Source organism: Aspergillus wentii, assembly GCF_001890725.1.
Source record: "Aspergillus wentii DTO 134E9 unplaced genomic scaffold ASPWEscaffold_3, whole genome shotgun sequence".
NCBI classification, from domain to species: Eukaryota; Fungi; Ascomycota; class Eurotiomycetes; order Eurotiales; family Aspergillaceae; genus Aspergillus; species Aspergillus wentii.
In genome coordinates this window covers 2,819,952-2,840,480 of record NW_024467834.1, presented here as the reverse complement: position 1 = coordinate 2,840,480, position 20,529 = coordinate 2,819,952, and the positions used below count along the sequence as shown (strand labels likewise).

General features: G+C 50.0%; 6 protein-coding genes across 6 annotated transcripts; 2 read left to right on the top strand and 4 right to left on the bottom strand.

The window, feature by feature from the left end:
* Window positions 1-564: 564 nt before the first annotated feature.
* Window positions 565-1,464, bottom strand: ASPWEDRAFT_39069 (uncharacterized protein). Its single transcript, XM_040835022.1, has one exon. It carries the CDS (start codon window positions 1,141-1,143, stop codon window positions 721-723), a length of 423 nt encoding a protein of 140 aa, XP_040691059.1. The 5' UTR covers window positions 1,144-1,464; the 3' UTR covers window positions 565-720.
* On the top strand, window positions 1,370-6,734 carry ASPWEDRAFT_450864 (inositol polyphosphate kinase KCS1). The gene is made up of 4 exons (XM_040836435.1): window positions 1,370-1,928; window positions 2,007-2,070; window positions 2,142-4,446; window positions 4,583-6,734. Exons 1-4 carry the CDS (start codon window positions 1,596-1,598, stop codon window positions 6,537-6,539), a joined length of 4,659 nt encoding a protein of 1,552 aa, XP_040691058.1. The 5' UTR covers window positions 1,370-1,595; the 3' UTR covers window positions 6,540-6,734.
* A 774-nt stretch (window positions 6,735-7,508) lies between these two features.
* ASPWEDRAFT_450897 (MFS transporter) lies at window positions 7,509-10,149 on the top strand. Its single transcript, XM_040836437.1, has 3 exons — window positions 7,509-8,124; window positions 8,218-9,139; window positions 9,198-10,149. The coding sequence occupies exons 1-3, from the start codon at window positions 7,865-7,867 to the stop codon at window positions 9,858-9,860; spliced, it is 1,845 nt and encodes a 614-aa protein (XP_040691057.1). The 5' UTR covers window positions 7,509-7,864; the 3' UTR covers window positions 9,861-10,149.
* Window positions 10,150-10,355: 206 nt separating this feature from the next.
* On the bottom strand, window positions 10,356-12,418 carry ASPWEDRAFT_50588 (uncharacterized protein; the record flags this gene model as incomplete). Its single annotated transcript, XM_040837463.1, has 2 exons — window positions 10,356-10,466; window positions 10,538-12,418. The coding sequence occupies 2 exons, from the start codon at window positions 12,416-12,418 to the stop codon at window positions 10,356-10,358; spliced, it is 1,992 nt and encodes a 663-aa protein (XP_040691056.1).
* Window positions 12,419-12,623: 205 nt separating this feature from the next.
* Window positions 12,624-14,124, bottom strand: ASPWEDRAFT_50587 (GDP-Man:Man(1)GlcNAc(2)-PP-dolichol alpha-1,3-mannosyltransferase; the record flags this gene model as incomplete). The annotated part of the gene is made up of 2 exons (XM_040837462.1): window positions 12,624-13,231; window positions 13,296-14,124. 2 exons carry the CDS (start codon window positions 14,122-14,124, stop codon window positions 12,624-12,626), a joined length of 1,437 nt encoding a protein of 478 aa, XP_040691055.1.
* Window positions 14,125-14,899: 775 nt separating this feature from the next.
* ASPWEDRAFT_108087 (kinesin family protein) lies at window positions 14,900-20,337 on the bottom strand (the record flags this gene model as incomplete). The annotated part of the gene is made up of 4 exons (XM_040827941.1): window positions 14,900-15,457; window positions 15,509-19,635; window positions 19,706-20,029; window positions 20,178-20,337. The coding sequence occupies 4 exons, from the start codon at window positions 20,335-20,337 to the stop codon at window positions 14,900-14,902; spliced, it is 5,169 nt and encodes a 1,722-aa protein (XP_040691054.1).
* Between the last annotated feature and the right edge of the window lie 192 nt (window positions 20,338-20,529).

Sequence of the window (20,529 nt, the reverse complement as noted above, 5' to 3'; positions counted from 1 at the left end):
GATGACTTCAACGTGCAGAATGATAGGTCATTCAGTGGTGGGATGTCTGTCCATAGGGTCAGGAAATATTCTCAGACAAAATAGAGCTTTAGGTTTGAGTAGAGGTGAAACATATCATCATCCAAAAACTCAAACATGTTTCTCTGCATACTCGTTTAACCCCAGAACGTCAGTGTTGTTCAAAGGGTTAGTCGAAATGGCAGCTCCCACGGCGTCTCCGACTCGAACTGCTGTCCTGAGGTGCCATTATCAGCTTTGCCTTTGAGGTTAAAAGACGGTCCTGGTAATTACAAGGGATTTGATTGAACCCGCCAGGAATCCATGGATAGAATGGTATGTGAAGGATGGTTGCGATATGGATTGTATGGAGTCACTTGGTACACATGCCTGTCGCTTGTGATACCTCCAAAAAGGGAGTAAAACGGCTGCCTAATTATCTGCTGGCAATAGAATACCTACGGAGTACTTAGTACAGTGTACTCCGCAGATCTGTATACCAATTAGCATACCCAAGTGTTATTCTTAGGCACTGTAGATATATGAAGTGTGAGTAAATTGTCAGCAGTTGCTTGATCAATAATGCAGTGCGATGTCGACGAAAAGCAAACCGCCTACTGAGAGCCCAACTGAAGCGGATTTGGGCAGCAAGAAGAGAAGCGATTTGAAGAATTAGTTGACTGTATTTTGTACTAGCAGGCGATAGTGTAGGTATTTTAGGTATCATGGCCGCAGTGCATCTGACTGCCTGGCTTCTGACGGCAACACCAGTACCACCGAGACGGTGAAGTCACGATGCGCTGATAGGCCTAAAACTAAGCGATATGGGCCCGGGAAATCTATGTGTCGAGAAAATAAGTCGAACAGCAAGAGACTAAACCCCAAAGGTCGATCGATGGGGGTGGAACTGGACTCAGCTTCAGACACGAAAAACCAATAGTCTCGTAACCAAAACGAAAAAACAAGAAATTGAGGCAAGGAGGACAGAAAGACATGGATGGGCCATGTAGGACCGGAATGGGCATCCAAAGATGACGCAGAAACAATAGACGGTGACGAGAGGAGAATGGGGTGCAAGGAGAGAAGACAGAGAAAGGGTGGTGGTGAGCCAGCGAGACGATCACGTTTTGCGATGATTTGATTCATTGGATCGCAAGGTCATGCGGGTGCGGAGAGAAAGGGATCCATGGATGACAATGGAAGGGATGATCGGAGATAGTGCGATAAGTTGGTACGATTTCGATAGAGATATTATTCCTCCGTATTATGAAGATGATGTCTATGATATCTTTATTATCCTAATCTATCTAGTTAGATAGCTACTTAGCTATACTTGTCTTGTTCTGCAGATGGAAGTTCTCTGGAAGGTCGGCAGAAACACCAAAGCCGATTAAGTTATCTGGTTAGCTGCTTCTGTATCTCTTAGTAGGAGACTAATTTAATAGCAATTACCATGATTAACATGCATCATTATCCGTCTCAGATATGATTTATCAGGTAAAATATAATAGTTTGGATGCAGACTGCAGATTCTGCCATATCTCTGATGTTATCTATCCATAGCCAGCCATTCACTGCAGCATATCTAGACCCAGTGAATGATTAGAAAATTGCCAGATCTGGAATGGAATGGAGGATATCTTAACTCTTTTGTGGGATTTTCCACCATTACCTTTTTATCTGCCTATCGATTGCGTAAAATAGATAGAAAAAAAGAAAAAGAAAAAGAAAATAAGAAAATATCCCCTGACTTTCCATCCATCTTTTTGCTTCTCTTTTCTTCCATTTTTTCTCAGCTCTTCTCTGCTCAGCCCTTCAGCCCTTCAGCTCTTCTCCCTCACTATTCGTCTCCGCCTTTTTTCCCAGGCTCCACTCCAAAGGCGGTGACGAAGATCCGCGTCATTTCGTCTTGGGTTGCCCAACGCTTTCTGGTTAGTTCCTTTTCTTCCTCCCTCTCTATTATCTCTTTTGCTGTCGCTGGAAAACTAACTTCTACTACGCCTGCTAAGACATTGTCTCCGGTTATAATCCTCCCGGATTTGCGGCCAATTCCTTTTTCTCCTTCCCCAGCCTGTAAGATCTCGCTCCCCCGGAACGTGGCTGTTGTGCCATGATTGATCTTTTCTTGATTTCCCCCCCTTCAGTCTACTCTCCCAGTACTGCCACCCAACGTGGTGACGCCAGTTCCTCTTCGTCGTCTTCCGCCTTCGGGGAACACCCAACCATAACCTTTCCAGCTCCGCATCCTTTCTCTTCTCGGCCTCCTTCGAACCGTCTTGACCGTGCAGCCCCGACCAATGTCATCCCCATGTCAAGCCCTCCGTCCGCATCAGAGAATACCTTGTCTGAACCCCTGGTGACACCTGCTGCGTCTGCCCAACATGATTGCTCTGAAGGGCCTGATCTCTTCTGCGGCAAGCAGCGTCGCCACCCTGCTCGAGACCAGCTCTTGCACCAGGACGTTCAGCAAGCTCCTTCTCCCTCCCGCGCCGAATCCCCAACTGCTCATCAATGGTCGAGTAATCCCACGTCTTCCCTTGCTCTCAAAAAGACCCCCAAGATCCCCTTGGAGAAGGTTGCTCGCTCCGATTTCTCTCACTCCCCTCAGCTGTCGGAACGAGACAGCATCTTCGCAACCCACTATCTTCCTTCAGACACGGCTCACAACACCCCCCAACTTTTACCCGTCCAGGATGCAGCCCATGATGAACTGCAGATAACCCAGATCCCCGACATTGAAAATGCATCTGCTTCTCCCATTTCCACTTCCAAGGTCCTTCCCCATCGCCCTCACGGCGACGCCTCCCACATGGAAGTTGACATCCACAGAAACCACCCTTTGCGTTCCCCTTCGTTCCTTGCATCGCCCGCCATTCCACATTCGTCTTTGCTCTCGATTCGTTCCGATGTAGACTGGGAAAAGCCGCAAGAGGCTGAGGGAAAGTCGCAGACTCCACCCTGGGAGAGTTTCCCGCCCCTTCAAAAATTTGTATCGGGTGGTGCTAAACCCGGCGATTCTTCGTTCGACTACGACTTTATTCCCGGCACGCTCAGCGATGCTCCGTCGTCTCGTAACTCGATAGTACTGCCGCCTGGGGATGACTTTTCTGCCGACCACTCTGACATGACGTCCTACCAGTTGTCAGAGGAATCCCCAAGAGATGGCCCTCGCGAACCTAAGCTCGAACGGAGCTCGAGTCGGAGCCGTCGTGGCAGAGGTGGCAGAGTCGAAAATTCGATCGAGGCCAACCTGACCAACGCCGAACCCACTTCGCACGTTCGTTCCCGCAAGTCGAGCCACTACCTAGGCCTATTCAAGGAAAACACCACGTCTCCAGACCGGAAGAGAAGGGATGACCGTGGTAAGAAAATCGACGAACCCCTGGACCCATACGATACGCCAGATGCCATCCATGAGGAACCACCCTATGGCTGGGAGCATCATGACCTAGGAAACCAAAGACAAGCTGAGCCATTGCCATCATCTCGAGATGCTGGCCTTCGAACCTCCAAGAGCATGTCGCATCTTTCATTTGTTGATGCACCGCTGATTGAGCCGCCTTCCGTGGATGAGGCCTATGGTCACCCACATGGTGATACTATTACCAAAAATCATTATAGGGCTTTGCCCCACACCCTCCTTGAGGAAATTCGAAACTTTCACCTAACACCAGGCGGGGCTCGTGGAACATCGTTTTCAAAGAGCATTCCGACGCAGTTCTCGGAAGGGGGGCAGGATTACACACCAAAAGATTCCTCTGACAGATCATCCCCGCCATCTGACGAAAACCAGGAACACCGTCGTTGCTCCGACTATGAGGACGAGGGAACTGAGCAAATATCATCTGCCGTATACTTTCCGCATGAGCGGGTTACGGTCGATCAATTCCAGTCTTTCCCAGATGACAGGGCTGATGAGCGGCAATTCAATGCATCAGCTTCGCAGGAAGGTCACGTTCTCGTGCCAGAGCCAGGTGCTATCCCCGGTGAACAGGAAGTTAGCCATGTGGATATATCTCTTCGATCTAAAAATGATAGTAGAATTCTACATGGCGACCTGCAAGACCTGCAGCCCCCTCTAGAAGAACTTAATGAGAATTCGCTGGGTACAGTATCCGAACACGGCTGCGACTCTACAGGCGAATCGGAACTTGCCTCTGCCGATGAGCTGTCTGGCCGGGAGGAGGAATCGAGTCTGACGGATGACCTTGATATGACACCCACGGCTACCCCAACTCAACGTCAACGTATTCCACGCCCCCGTCGCAAGCATGAAGCAGGTCCAGTTGGGGCAGTTGAATTGAAACCTTATCGCCACCAGGTTGGCGGGCATACGACCGTGTTTCGATTCTCTCGCCGCGCCGTGTGCAAACAGCTCAACAACAGAGAGAACGAATTCTACGAGCGCATCGAGCGTAGACACCCTGAGATGCTGATGTTTCTTCCAAGGTGTGTAAATACTGAGCCCATCCCCCCTTGTTCTGTTGCGCCGCAGGGGAACCATGTGATTTCCCAACCCGGCAAATCCATTAAACCAGAGTAATCTTTCCCAATCGAGAAACACACTGATAAGCTCTTCCCTCAGATATATTGGTGTTTTGAATGTAACCTTTTCCAAGAACCCAAAGCGACCCAAGCCACATGCTGAAGGCCAGACGAGCATTGAAGCTGCCAACGGCAACGCCCATGATGCGAAACATTCAGAGAGGGCGTCAGTAGGTGACACAAAGCCCGCCGAACCAGCGGAGCCGCAGCGGATTTTCAGTCAATCGCAGGTGACTGGTATCATCCCAAAAGTGATACTTGAAAACAATCGTCATATAATCCCTGCTGGTCTTTTCTCTCGCTCAGAGAGGCCGCGGACGGCGGACGAAGCGACATTGAGCAAACACCGTTTCTCCAATGGCAATAGACCTTCGATGCATGAGAAACAAGCCCTGCCTGGCTCCTTGGAGGATAGGCGTGTTGCTCCACCGCCTTTGAAGCGACACAACATCAGTTGGGGCGCTACGACAGTCAACCGCAAATTACAGGAGCAGGTTCTTCGAGAGGTCTTTAGTCCACCCGCAATTCATCAGCATCGGCGACATGCCCGTGGCCATCTCACCATGCCAAGGATGTCATCCGACAGCGGGCGTCGAAGGGCCAATCTCTCGGAAGATCAAACTGCAAGTAGCCGTCGGGCTGCCCCAGAGCAGAGTGAGCCACCGAGGTCTTCCGCTATAGATATTACAAAGCAATCAAGTGAAGGAGGACGTGGGTTGTCATCTTCAGCATCCACTGCATTAGATGCCCCTCACAAGGGTCTCGAAAAGATTCGAACTGAAGAGCCACAACCGCCACGTGCGAGCTCTCTCAATCGAACTCGACAAGTCAGGCGACGTCATTCAGGCAGCGGGCTCCAAAGACGTGGAAGTATGGATTCTGGAAAAACTGGCGATCTAATGTTTTTCGATGACGATGGTTACGGCGGGGATAGAGAAGATGAGATCTTTTCAATGGAAGGTGACCCTTCCATGGCACCGAACCGCCTAGCCAAGGAAGCTCCAGAGCAACCTCCCCTAGAAATTGTCGCACCTGAAGATTCACAAGCTGATGAGCATGTTCCTTCTGATCCTCCTCCAAGCCTTCCTGTCCGCCTCGAGGTCAAGGACGAGAACCCTTTCCACCTCCCGGCCAACCCTAAAGAAGCTCAGACGCGCAAAGACGAAAGAGTGCAATTTTTCTTACTTCTGGAGGATCTCACAGCTGGAATGAGCAAACCTTGTGTGCTCGATTTGAAAATGGGCACTCGTCAGTATGGGATTGAAGCGGATGACAAGAAAAGGAAGTCCCAGAGGCGAAAATGCCAGTCTACCACTTCACAGCAACTTGGTGTACGTCTCTGTGGCATGCAAACCTGGAACATCAAGAAACAGGAGTATGCGTTTGAAGACAAATACTTCGGACGAGATTTAAAGTCCGGCCGCGAATTCCAGGATGCTCTTACTCGCTTTCTCTATGACGGAGTCAGTTACACCAGCGTAGCCAAAAAGATCCCGGTTATTCTGGAGAAGATTGGGAAGTTGGAAAACATGATTCGAAAACTCAAGAGTTATCGTCTCTATGCCAGTAGCCTCTTGATCCTTTACGATGGAGACCCGGCCGACCCCGATACGATGCCAAAGACCGATACCCAGTCTCCCGTCAAGCGAAACCCTTTGCACCGCCGTACCTCTGATGATGGACGCGGAAATCTCGATGTTCACTTGAAGATTGTCGACTTTGCAAATTGTGTTACCGGCGAGGATGTACTACCACCGGATACACGCTGCCCACCCCAGCATCCAGATGATATCGATCGCGGTTATCTTCGTGGCCTTCGGACGTTGAGAATGTACTTCCAGCGCATCCTCAAGGAGACTATGCACGATGATTACGTTGAACGAGGCGAAGGTGAAGCTATAGCCCTTGGATCCCGAACTTCTGGTAACGAGGCTTCATCGGACCGCTACTTGGATGAAGGTGTTATGGAGGATGACCCTGGCGAAGTGAGCTTCTAGCATTCTTCGACGATAATTCCTTCCGGGACCTGCATGTCGTTCATACTTTTTGCTTTTCTTCTTTTCTCATTTCCTTGTTATGCTCCTTTTTTCTATTCGGTTTGGAGTTGTCGGCTTGCGTTTCCACACCTTCAATGATCAAGTTCAAATGCAATTTCGTGGGAGGCGTCATTATCGCATGGCAACGGACTGGGGGTACATTTTCAATTTCGTTCCCTGCATTTATTCTCTTCAACGATTTCGATTCGAGCCTGCCATGATCTCAACGACATTCTTATGACTATTGAGGTGGAAAATTGAGACGGGACCGGGACATGGCATTTGGTGACAGTGGTATGACACTGATGATCTGATCATGGCGCAAAAATCACCCCGAGGATTTGGTCATCTATGCCTGGATGCATATTGGACCGGGATTCATGCGGGGATCACTTCACTTCTGATGGCGTGTATGAAATTGTCTCTTTTTTATCTTTTTCTTCCTTTCTTGCTTTTATCTTCTATTTAATGTGTCGTGTCCCCCGTTCCGTTTTGTTTTGTTCTCGGACATGTTTTATTGATTATACCTCCCGGGAAGTTGTCCGATTCCCTGGACCTTTTCTGCACTTTTAACAGCATGGGTGGGGTGGATGTGTTTGTGTACATACAATTTTGCCTTGAACTTTAGACAAGAAGATCTCTAGCTGGCAATACCTAATCTAACTAATCGACTCTTTTCGGCTTGATTCTAAACTGCTTATTCGTACTACATACCTACAGAGTAGCCCCGGGACTCTACCCCATACGTGATAGCTCCGATAAATCACGTGCGTCAGCGATAAGCGGCCTATCTTCCGTCCGCCACGTCAAGACGAGTCCAGTCCTCCCTTTCTTCCTGCAGCTGATCCCTCACAGTTCCTGTCCCTGGCGTGATAAGCTGGGTAGCTATCTGATTCCCCTGTCTATGATTATCTCTGTCGCTTCCCTCCATTTCTCATTGAGTCATTCCATCATTGTCATAATGTCCCTCACCGCATAGACCGTCGGAGTGACGTAGGGTGACCCGAATTCCGAGAAACGACCAGTCAGTCAGACAGCCAAGTCAGTCAACTGATCTCGTTGGTCAGACGAATTGTTCACCAGAGCAAAATAATCTACGAAACCCCGGTTTGAGAAAGATATTTGCGAGTTGTTATATATCTTAGGCCGGCCGATTGATTGTCGAAAAAACTATAAGCCGACAACACCCCTTATCGGTGGAACTCGTTCTTATCGTGTCGGCGCTTTCTCACCGTCTTTGTGTTTGCGAGTCGGATTATACGAGGTGAACTGGAAACAGAAGCAGAATGACCGGCTCGTATGGCCAGGCAGACTCATCTATTGACAAGCGAGATTTCGATACCAATCGGCCGCTCCTTCAGGATGCAGATCTTGGCGTGGAGGGAGAAGATGGGGCACCGCGCCCCGGACTCGACCAGAGGATCTCTGGGGAAAGTAGTGACGGTCTCTTGAGTAATGTGGTGGAAGAGATTGTTGAGAGAGACCGAAAGAAGATGGCCAAGGAAGTGGTGCGAGTGTGCAGTTTTATCTGGGGCGTGATTAGCTGGTGAGTCACTTTCGGGGGTTGCTCTTTTGCATCGATGGGCAATACTCTCAGGCTTTTTACGATTGTAAGAACTGACAAGGTTGTCATTTATAGCTTGGGTGCTGGAAGTATCACTGCCTTTTCACTCTACGGACCCCTGTTTCTCACCCGTCTTCATTATACTCAGCTCCGGGTCAATGCCGTTTCCATTGCAGCTGAGATCTCTATGTATCTCCCTGTGCCATTGTTTGGATATCTGTGCGATCGTTACTCGCCATCTCCTCTGGCTTTACTCTCCGGAATTCTTTTTGGAGGAGGCTATCTTCTGGCTGCATTTACCTACAAGAGTGGACCACCTCCCGACGCTGGTGGATCGGGATGGTCTTTCGGGGTAATGATCGTGGCATTTATTTTGATTGGAACAGCAACCAGCTGTCTGTATTTGGCTGCAGTAGCGACCTGCGCAAAGAACTTCGGTAGGGGCAAGCACAAGGGTATTATGCTTGCCATACCTATTGCAGGATTTGGACTCAGTGGTATGTGGCAGAGTCAGGTGGGGACATACTTCCTTTTCGAACGCTTGGAAGATGGCAGTCGAGGAGACCTTGACGTGTTCCGCTACTTCTTATTCCTAGCTTTGCTGCTTATAAGCATTGGCTTTATTGGGGTATTTGGACTCAGGATTGTGGACGAGGAAGAGGAAAAGTATATTGATGAGGCAGTAGAAGAGCTTGAGCGCAGCGGTTTGCTTGAGCAGAGCGAATTCTTCCGGTCAAGAAGCGAAGTCAGAGCTGCGTATGGTACATTTTCTGACCAGACTGATGGAGCGGTGGATGGCGATGAGCAAACACGAACCTTGTCTGAAGAGGAGCGTGATAAAAGACGACGCGAGAAGGAAAGAGAAGAGGAGGAGAATAGAAAGAAAAACTGGCTGCTGAACTACGAAACAAGACTGTTTCTCAAAGATCAGACTATGTGGTGGCTCGCACTGGGCTTCTTCCTGGTTACCGGCCCGGGAGAAGCGTATATCAACAATGTTCGTGCTTCATCCTCTTTAAAGATTGGCTGTCTTACTGACATATACTCCTTTCTAGCTGGGTACTATCATCCAAACATTAACACCAAAGTCGTATCCACCCAATGCTCCAGCACCGGCTGGTCTATCGTCCACCCATGTCACTACGGTTGCACTTACCTCGACCATCGCCCGTCTTCTCACGGGATCACTTTCCGACTTTTTTGCACCCCGAGCAAACCATCTTTTCCCAGGTAGCCTGGAACACGGCCGCTCCTCGTCACCTTCCGCTCAAGAAAACCGTACCACACTCTCCCGTATGATGTTCCTCCTACCTTCCGCACTTCTTCTTGCCCTTGGATACCTTCTCCTTTCATCGCCCCTGCCACTCCGCCACCCCGAGCTGTCACACATTTCCACAGCCTTAATCGGATTTGGCTATGGAAGCTCCTTCTCCCTCGTCCCGATCATCATATCTGTTGTTTGGGGAGTGGAGAACTTCGCTACAAACTGGGGGATCGTCGCTATGGTTCCTGCCGGTGGCGCCGCCGTCTGGGGGCTCATTTACTCCCGCGGCTACCAGATCGCCACTGATAACGGTAATGGTGCTGCTGATGGACAATGCCATGGCTGGAAGTGTTATGGCTTCTGGGCTGTGGGATGCACGGCCAGCGTGTTTGTCGCTATCGTGGCATGGATAATCGCTTGGCGATCGTGGAGAAAGAGAGGTGTTGTTGTCTAAGCCTTCTTTCAATTGAATAACCAGGACATAAGACTTTTACTTGGATATCTATTCTGCACATATTGCTATATAGACGTGGAGCGTTTCGGGCATATCGTGGTTTTGAATGACATATTCATAACAGGACAACTGCGCGATTAGATGTCATGGTGATTTGACTATCTGTATAAAATTTCCACCTCAGTTGTGATGCATCAGAATGATTATATTTTTTGGAATAGCACTGCATGATTTTGAAAAGAATATTGGCCTAGATCAGCAGTATAATGAAATGATCAGACTTGAGCCAATTATTTTGCATCTGTTCCAGACAAATACATCGTAAAGTGAGCCAACCGACTTCGACAAAAAGACGACAAGATAGGATGAGACCTTAAAGGGGAGAAAAAGTAGTTATACAAAATAAGAAATTTCAAAAAAGCTAAGTGTGCAAAATAGTCTGCAGAGTAAAATGTCCCAAGGGTATAAAATGGTTAGACAGAGAAATAAGAATGATCAGATATCAGTCGACGATGGATCAAGACCTGTAAAAACTTTGTACAATCGTTTGCTAGCAGCTGGGCCGATGCGGGATTCGGTTACACCCCCAGTCTTGTTTGCGGATTTCTACCAAAAAGAGTCGAATTAAAAGATCTGTGATGCCTGAGAAGGACGGGGCTAGAAAAGTAGAAACGTACCTTGACATCTTCCAGCATCCCTGGACCATGGGTGCGCATTGCTTTGACCAAATCCGTTACGCTGGGATACTTGGGAATAATGCCGTATGCCATTGACGCAGTGACGCGGTTGACTTCTTGTAACATCTTGATAAATGTATCCTCTTTGTCGTCGCCGCACTTGACCTGGCCGACGTCCATGCAGAAAGCTGAGTCATTTCCTTCCATTCGTTCGAGCCGATAGGGGATCGTGGACACATGCTCCGTGAAATTCTTGATCCATTCTGCCGACTCTGGAGCTGCGTTGGAGTGGTGGATGAGACAAGAGTATGTGACTTGGAGCTGAAGGAGAGCGTCTTCGACTGTATCATCATCTATAGGAGGCGTGGTTTCGGGCTTGTTAGCCTTCTTGCGGGGACGACCAGTTGCAGTTGTAGCAGGAGCATCATTCGATTGTTCGAATTGGCGTCGGACTTCAGCCTGATAAGCCCGGTTTCTCGAATTTTTGTTCTTTCGCATCCAAACCCCAAGACCCTCAATAAGATATATGGGTTTGCAATTGGGGTAAGCATTTTTTAGTTTAAGAACATGCTGCTCAAGGGTGTCTGTTTCGTCTGAGTCTGCGGGTGCAATCACCATGTCCACAAAATCTTGTGCTGTTAGCAGGCACAGTACATGCTCCTCTTGACGGATGTGGAGGGGACATGGTTCCCAATACCCTGCTCCCTCGTTGAATTTAGCAGTGACTTTCCGGCGCCATCTGACGATATTGGAAATTGAGCTTGCAAAGAATGTATGTTCGACACCAAGGCGTTTCATAAACTCGATAGATTGATTCCCGACATTAGTATCTTCTAACGAGGACGACATATCGAGTAACATCTCGGGCGTCGAGTTCTTTTTATCCACCTTGAGCTTGTTGACCTCCGAGATGTCCTGAGCCAGCTGCTTCTTTTTGGCCTTTTCTTCCTTGAGCTTCTGCTTCCGTTCCTTGTCTAATTGCTTCTCACGTTCACGTTGCGCCTTAGCCGCTTCTCGCTCTCTGGCTTTCGCTTCTTTATCCGCAGTCGTAGGTTTACTGGAAGTCTTTCTCGCCGGTTTCCGAGGCTCGACCAAATCGTCCGACAATTCATCATCAATGTCCTTGTCCTTTCGCGGACGACCCACTGGCTTCGAAGCTACCTTTCCACCACGACCAGCCTTCGGACGTTCTTCGAGACTCGCCAACAAACTCGCTGTCCTATTGGAGTAAAGCGGATTTGCGGTGGATTTCGTACTCTCCTCGAGAGCAATCAACTCATTCAAATCAGGCAGCGGAATCTGATCGCTGAATTCCTCAATCTCATCACGCTCAACTCTACGCGCAACAGCACCACCCGCACTCTTTTTACCATTACCGTCGTTGTCATCGTTGTAATCGTCAAAATCAAAATCATCATCATCGATCGTAATAGTATTCGTTTGGGTGAAATTCGACTTCCGAATCACAGGAGGCCTGCCAGCAGGCTCCGGAGCAGAGGAAGTGAAGACAATAGGATCTGATTCCAGCACGTCCCATGCTGAAGTTGAGGGCTTCGGCTCAGAAGGACCGGGAGGAGGGGGAGGCGGCGGAAGGCCGAAATCTTCGTCTGAGAATTGGAAACATGACTGTTTGGATACTACCCGTGTAGTTGTTTCGTGCCGCGATTGGGGTTCTTCGCTTACTCGTCGTCTTTTGTTCGTAGGGTTGTCGAGATCGTCGTAGTTGAATAGTGAGACATCGATACTATCGTCGGACAAGAAAGAAGTTGCGGGGAGGGGCGGGTTTGAGGGCGCTGCTGGCTTTGTTGGCACAGGTGGTTGTCGGGGTCGGTCCTCTCGGGGCGGCGGAGTAGAGGAGAGAAGGTCAATGACCTCTGGCATTTCCGCGATGATGGCGATGCAATTCCTGTCTTTGGTTTGGTGCTGGCGTGGACTTTTGGCGGAGATGATCGTTGGTGGACGCGACGTCACCGCGTCGGCAGGCGCGAGATCACGTGTTACATAGATTTGCCTTGATAAGGAAAGAAGAATGGAATGATATTGTATCAACAGAATAAAAAGGGGGTATTGATCTATGTAAAGAAATTTAAAGAGTCTTCAAAATCAGTATGGCAAGCACAGATAGCACAAAACCAGACAGCGCCAGGGCGATAAGCAGCGGCTGCGATCCATTGAATGGCCGTCTCTCGGAGCTGAGCATGTCCCCAATCTCCCTCTCAAGCCGGTCACCCATAGCGGTCAGAGAGAATTCCTCCTCGACTCGGTTTTTGCCTGCGACTGACATGCGCTCGGCGTCCTTCTGGTCCATCCCGTACAGGACCTTGTCCATAACGGCGGTCCAATCGGCGTCCACCTTTGCGTCCCGGAGCCAGCCCGTTTCGCCCTCGACAATGGTCTCCAATGGCCCACCAGTGTTCGAAGCCAGAACCGGGATACCGGCATGCATGGCTTCCACGGGGACAATGCCAAAGTGTTCGTTGATGGGGGTGTAGAGGAGCAGTTTGGATTGCGAAAGGAGGATATCTCTGAAAGCGGTTGGGACGGAAAGTAGGAAGAGCACATCTATTGAGTCGGGGATGGAGAGCGCAGAGACGACGGTCTTCGATGTAGCTGTCTGCAATCCCAGACTAGTTGCCAGCTCGTCGAGTTCCTTGTGATACTGGACATTCTCCTGGACCCGGTTGTCGTAACCGCCTGTAGAAAGCACAAGTCAGATATCCGCCAACGCAACAGCAATAATAAAAAGAAGACGCCTTACCAGCAATTACCAGCCGAGTCCCTTTTCTCTTCTCCGCACCAAGTCCATGATACGCCCGTATCGCAAGAGCCATATCCTTCTTCCTCTCAAACCGATTAATACTCAGCAATATCTTCTTCCCACCCCAAAGCTTCTCCTCCCCTTCAATGGCTTTCTCATTTCCACCATTTGTATCAACACACGGATAGATAACCCGCACATCCCCAAACTTCCCCAACCCAAAGACATCACTCACAACCCCGCGCGTAAAGTTCGAATTGGCAACCACCTTGTCCGACGCACTCACAGCCCACCCCTCATACCAATCAAACGGACACCTATAAAGGACCTTCGCAAGCCTCAAAACCGAGCTCCCCTCATCCCGTCGCGCAAGCAATTGATCCGGAAAGTGGCAGTAGAACAGAATCCGCTGGCGGGTCTGCGCAAACTGCTGGCCCAGACATTTCAGCACAGGCACACAAGCAGGGAGCTGGTCAACGATGAAAATGTCGTCTTCGGGGTTTGACGAGTCGGTCGTGGTGTCGTTGTTCGAGCCCAGCTCTTGCAGCACAGACACGGTAAGATGGAGCTGTCTCAGCGCCGCCATGAGGACATGCAGACGTCCACAGATGTGCGCGGGCAATACGGTATTCCCGCGCACACGGACATCGAGAGTGCCATCGCGCGCTTCCTCGAAACAATGCGACTTATCGCGGTGGGAGGTGTAGATCGTCACACGGTGGCCTCGGTTCTGGAGCGCAAGCGCCACGTCGATGATGAGCCGCTCCGCGCCTCCTATGCCCAGGTCCGGGTGGATGATGATCACGTTGGAGCGTTTGAGGCCCGTCATGGCGGTCTCGGGTGGGATTTTCCGGCAATTGAGTCTGGAAGAGAGAATTGGCTCATTTCTTCGGAGATTGGGAGGGGGAATTGCGTTTGAAGGTCAAGGACACGCGGCGGAATCGCTACGTCATGTGATGACAAGGCAGTTGATTGTTTCACTTACTAGTACGACTACATGTTGGAAGGGAGTTAAGAAATAATTAAGTCAGAATATACTGTATTAAATCTTCCAACAAACAGATGGATGGTATCTACAATTCTCTGTACATGTATACGATTTAACGACTGCAAAGACAATGGGGTAACCGCAAATCTGCAAAAGAAAAGATAGGGAAAAGTCATAGAAGAAAAAGCTATGGCATACATCTGCAAATCAAAAATGTTTAAAAGAAGACAACATCGAAGATATAGAGACGTAAGCACAGTAAAACGTTGAAGTAAAATGTACAGTGAAGGTTCCAGCCAAAGCTATAATCCATCACAAATATGTCGTAAAGTAGAAATCATGAAAGGAGCTGAGGGCTCATGAGTAGAATCGAAAGGGTGACAGGGCATCAAAAAAGTGTTAACAAAAAGGTGTGAAATACACAGAGAAGCGTAAAGGTATCAACTAATCGAGAAAGTAAGGGGAATCGACGTTGAACTCATAATACAGAAAAGGGCTGCAACTTCATCTTCATGGAAGGGGGTGTCAAAAACAATGTCAAAAAGCATGATAAAAAAACACAAAGAAAAGAGAAAAGAAAATCAGACGAAAACTCTTTGGTAAGCACAAATGCTTTTTAGAAACAGTTGAGTGTGCTCTTCTTCTTTTTCTTGTTGAGCGCATTCATCCGCTCTTCCAGTTGGGCTCTGGCAGCTTCGGCCTCGCGACGGGCGCTTCGTTCTTCCTCGACAGCTTGAAGCGAGAGACGCTGGGAGTTGCGTTCCTTGCGGAGTGTGCCGAGCTCGTCTTCCAATTGCCAGGCCTTCTTCTTCCAAGCCTCGCAGTCGGATTTGACCTTGTTGCTCTGCGCCTCAAGGTCTCCGAGAGCTTCTTCCAGAGTAGCAGTGAGCTGCTTCTCGGCATAGAGATGCTTCTCTATGGTGCGAATACGAGCCTCCTGATCCTCGACAATCTGGGCGTTGACCAGCTCCTTGCTAGTATGCCGAGAGCTTGGGGGAGAAATACTGCCAGAGTTGCCGTTGGTTGCAGAAGCAATGCTGGGGAGTGGTGGAAGGGGAATAGCGGGAGGTGGAGAGGGGAGAGAAGTCGCAGAGGAGCTCTTGCGTAGGTTGGATGTGAGAGAGCTGCTGCGGTCGTGCGAAGAATCTTGGCCTCCACTGTTCTTGATTTGAAGCTGCAGGTCGATTAGTCGGGGGTCATTATAGGGATCTAAGGAGGAGATTACCTCGAGTTGCTCGATGCGCATATGGTAGGTTTCGATATCATCCTCATAAGTGGCAATTTTAGCCTTGGCATCTTCCAAGGCCTGATCACGCTCTTGCTGGATGACAGAAAGACGGTTGTGGTGCTGGTCGAAGCTGTTGGTGATTTGGTCCTCAAGCTCCTCAACCAAACGCAAGCTCTTGTCTTTCTCAGCGGTGATCTCCTCCACCAGAGCTTCCTTCTTCTTGATCTGATCGTCCTTGGAGCGCACGGTGTCTTCCATAGTGGCAACCAAGAGAGCAAGCTCACTAACCTTCTCGGCATGGGCAGTGTTCTTCTGGTTGAGCTCCTCCAACGCGCTGTTGTCACCACCGCTGAGCTCCAGTTTCTTGCGAAGGTCTTCATTCGTATCCATCATCTCGGCATACTTGTCAGAGAAGTGTTGCTTCTGCGTCAAGATATCCTGAAGCTGTTCAGCGAGGTTGTCCGCAGTGACATCCGAGTTGAGGAGTCCGGAAACCATCTTGAGCAACTTCACCAGCTCTTCTCGTGACTCCACGATTTCGGATCTCAAAGTCTCCATGGCCTTATCATGTTCAGCGTTTCTCTCTGCGAGTCGTGCTTCGTACTCAGCCTGCGCTGCAGCTGCAGTACGCGACTCCAGTTCGACAAGCTCTCGCTTGTGAGACTCTTGCAGGGACTCCAGGTCCTTCTTGTGAGACTCAACAAGAGACTTGTGGGATTCAATTTCTTTTTCAAGCCCCGAAACAGACTCACTGGCATTGCCAGCCTCTGTCGAGACTTGTTCTTGAGCTGCAATGTGCGATTGTTCGAGAGAGCTGATTTTCTCGAGCTGAGATGCAATTGTCGCTTTGTGCTCCTCGATGTTTTGCATCAGATTCTCGACAAGCTCATGTTGCTTGACGAGGTCGGCTTCAAGCTTTCTTGAAGCAGCCTCTCTGTCGCCGTAGGTCTGACCCGAAGGAGTGAGCTTATAGCGTGTGGCATCTACAGAAGCCAAGGCACCATCCAGCTCGGCGAGGGTCGAGTTAAGTTGATCCTCAGAGGACTGCAGAGAATCAATGGCAGTCTGGTGCTTGCCCTTCCACTCGCTCAGTTCGCCCTCGAGAGCCCCAATCCTCTTCTCCTGCTCATCGGAGCTCACGTCATTTGCCTGCGCAGCTGCCTCTTGGGTCTTGAGAAGGCCAGTCAGAGACTCGATTTCAGAAAGCAGCACCTGCTCTCTAGCATCGTGCGACTCCTTCAAGTCATTCATCATATTTTCTTGTTGAACAACCTGGTCACGTAATTGAGACACAAGGCCGATGTCCACTGACGGTGCTCCTCCTTGCAAACTGGATCTTTCCCTTGTGAGGCCGGAAATGATGGTTGATTTCATCTCCATCTCCTTCTTGACGCTCTGGTTCTCGGCCTCCAATGACTGGATGCGTTCCATACGACTGTGAAGCTCATGCATGGCGGAATCGAGGTGGACTTCAAGGTTCTGCATCGTGTCAGGGCTCTCTGCAAATTGCTCGACTGCGATATTCCTGATAGCAGCGATTGAGCGATGGGCACGATCCACGCTGGACATCAGGCTTTGGCTAGTCTTCCTTCGGATGACCTGAGATTTGAAGTTGGGGGTAGTAGGCGACGGGCTGGACTTGGAAGTCTGGAGCTCTGCTTTGAGAGATTCTATCAGTCCAAGAGTATCTTCGTGCTCGGATTGCAACTCGGCGTATCTCTGGGTCATGATGGCAACACCTTCCTGGTGCTCTGTAAGAAGCTTGCGCATGTTTTCGATTTCTTGAGTTCCAGCTTCTTCACCCTCGGGCACCTTTGGTTCGGAAATGCCATTAGAAACTACGGGCGAAGTAGCAGACTCCCCGGCCAAGGATAATTCCGAAGAGAGTGATTGCGAGAATGAGGGTTGTGCGCCAGTCTTGGCGTCGACCCCCTTCGCATCGCCTAAAAAAGAAACAGGACGAGAAGTAGGGGCAGGCGACGCAAGTTGTTCAACTTCGGGGGCAGGGTGGCGGGCTTCATCCGCAGCGTCCTGTCGCAGCTCGGCTAAAGCCTTTAGAGCCTCTTCGTACTTGGCTCCGAGAGACTCGTAATCGTTCACGGTAGCCTCGTGCTGCATCCGCAAATCGAAGAGTTCCTGGGATACAGTGTCGAGCTTATCCGCAACGAATTTAGACTGAGCGGAATTTTCGGGGCTGAACTCAGTACGCTGGGGCGAAAGCTGGCTAGTGACCTTCTCCAGAACTTCCAGGTCGGAGCCTGCCTGGTGATCCAGTTCTGATTCAAGTGTTTCGCCCTCGACTGGAGCCGCTTCGGCGAGGTCTTCGTCAGATTCGGGAATCGCAGTCTCGACAGCCTCGGTCAAGACACCAAGAGACATGGCTCTCTTTCGATGGTTGGAAGCACTCTGAATTGGTACGGGCTGTTCGAATTCATCATGCTTGTCGCTCTGCTTGGTTCCATTCTGCTGGACTTGGTCAAGATCATAGAGAAGGTTGTCCAACTTGCCAAGGCTTCTTTGGCGCTCAACGACATGCTCCAAGCGGTTCACTTCTCGCTGCATGAGCTCCATATCTTGATCGGCCTCGGCGAGACGCTCTTCCAATGTCGAAATGTAGTCTTCACAGCCAGCTTCACTCTCGCGGGCGCGGTTGAGCTCCTTGCGTAGCTCGGAAATAATAGCGGCATGTTTCTCTTCGCCAGAGGATTGCCCGTCGATCCTAGATTCCAGATCATGAAGATATGACTCTGTACTAGCTTCTCGATCTAACAGTTTCTGAATACGTGACTGCATCTGCGCATTGACAGTCTCGACGTAGGCGCACTTGGTTTCACGTTCCAGGAGGGTGCTTTCAGTCACAGACAAGGATGACCGGGTGTTCGAAAGGGAAGACTCGAGACTCTGGATAGTCTTCTCGTATTCGAGTACTACCTGTTCGACGGACTCGGCAAAGGAATGCGACCGCTTGAGTCTTTCAACAGAGCTCTTGCCAACTGTGGAGGCAGCATCATCAGCACTGCCATTTGGTTGTTCGGAATCCCTGGCAAGTTCTGAAACGAGCTTTGCGTGACGTTGGCTGAGGGCATTGTAGCTTTCTTGGAAGTCAAGAAGCTGGTTTTGGAGTTCATTTTCCCTTTCGTTCTGACGCTCGGCTCGCTCTTGTGGTACGGCATTTCGACGGTCACTGTCTTCAGCATTCCGAAGCTGCTGTCTCAGGAAAGCCACCTCAGCCTTGAGTCGGTCGATTACCGCATGTTTGTCGCTCTCGTCGGCCACTTGCTGAATGCGAGGCTTGCTCTGGATTGCCCGGGCTCGCTGCGCGTATTGGACCGTATTCAAAGTCTCGCTCAGATGAAATTCGGCCGGGGTAACACAGGCGATCATGTATGTGTAAGCATTTCCTCCGAGCGAATCCTGGAGGAGTCGGGTGAGTTTGGAATCGCGGTAAGAGACGTGCGAGCCTGCTTGGCGAGAAGAAAGCTGGGAGATGACCTTGCCCAAGGCAGCCAGGCCAGCGTTGATGGAAATACCCTCCCGTGCGCGTTCTCCCGATGCTCCGGTATTCTTAAGCCTTTCACTTCCAGCTAAATCGACGAAGTGGAGCTTGCTGTCGACAGTCATGGACTGATCCGAACCAATCTCAGCAGGCATGGACATCCGCTTGTCCTTAAGAGGGGTCGCGTTGGCTGGTTTGTGTTGAACGAGGTTCAGACTGAATACTGCATGCGATCGAGAGGATTTGGCGTTAATGGCGGTGGAATCGGTCTGTCGAATCGAGGAACCAAAATTCAAAGCACCGATCAAGTCCTCGAAGGAGTTAATGTTGACCTGGTGCAGGCCAGTGAGGATGATGCGGCCTTTTGCATCCTCGCGGATTGTGACTGTGCTGCGATCGCCGAGGGGTGTCGAATCCGGTAGTAGGAGATCTCGCAATTGTTCGTTGTAAATCTCGACATAGGTAGCCTTCATCTGCCAGCTCTTATCGATGCTTCCTCTGTTCAGACTAGAGGTCGAGCTCATAGAATATCGCGCTGGAGTCCGAAGGCCGGTCGAGCCATTGCGGTTATGTTTCGCGGGACCATCAAGTTGTTCGAACAGAAGCTGTGCGGCGCGTGGGATGATTCCTATTATTCCAATTATCCTAACGTTAGCCATGATTCCATGAGTATAAAGAACACACACAGGAGAACCAACCCATGTTGCTGTTATCATTCTGTTCGTTGGGCCCCGAAGTTCCCATAGTGTATGATTTGCCCGCGCCGGACTGGCCATAGGCCAGAATGGAGACATTGTAGCCCTGCAGGAAGGAGTTGACACTGTCATTGAGGTAATCCCAGACGCCTTCTTGATCCACAGTTTCAGGGAAAACCCGATCAAAGACAAACAGCTTGCGGCCTTGTGGCACATCGACTGCGAGACTGGTCGGTGCCGTGACGTGGACCATAGAACGTTGGAAGCGTTGCGGAATCAATTCGTATCCTGGATCGGTGGGTTTTAAAGGTGGTCTGACACGGACCGCTGCAACGCGGTGTCAGTAACCGAACACAAACAACCAAACTGTAATCAATTGTCTTCTGGGAGAGTTTCCGGCTATCGCACAGCAGGCCTCCCGCGCAGGAACAAACGAAAGACTGGAATATAGTATGGGGAACTTGTATAAACGCACCGACTTTGACTGCAGTTTTGGCATCCTCATCCGAAGCTCGACTTCCTCCACCATGTTTACTGCTCATGCTCAGGCGACTGTTACTTCGTGGGGTTCGCATAATGGCGCTGATGGGTCGCTGGGGTGCGCCCGTAGGTGACGCCGGCGGCGAAACCGTCATGACCCCTTAATAATTGAGGGGATCGCAAGTCGACCCTGATCTTTTGAAGGAAAGACAGAGTATCAAAGGAAGATCGGAAATGGCGATTGTTTATCAAGGAATGACGAGTAGGAGGATAGTCATCAGTCGTGAAATGATTCGTTCGATCGATAGATAGGCACTTTTCTATTTTTCCTTTTTTCTCTTTTTTTT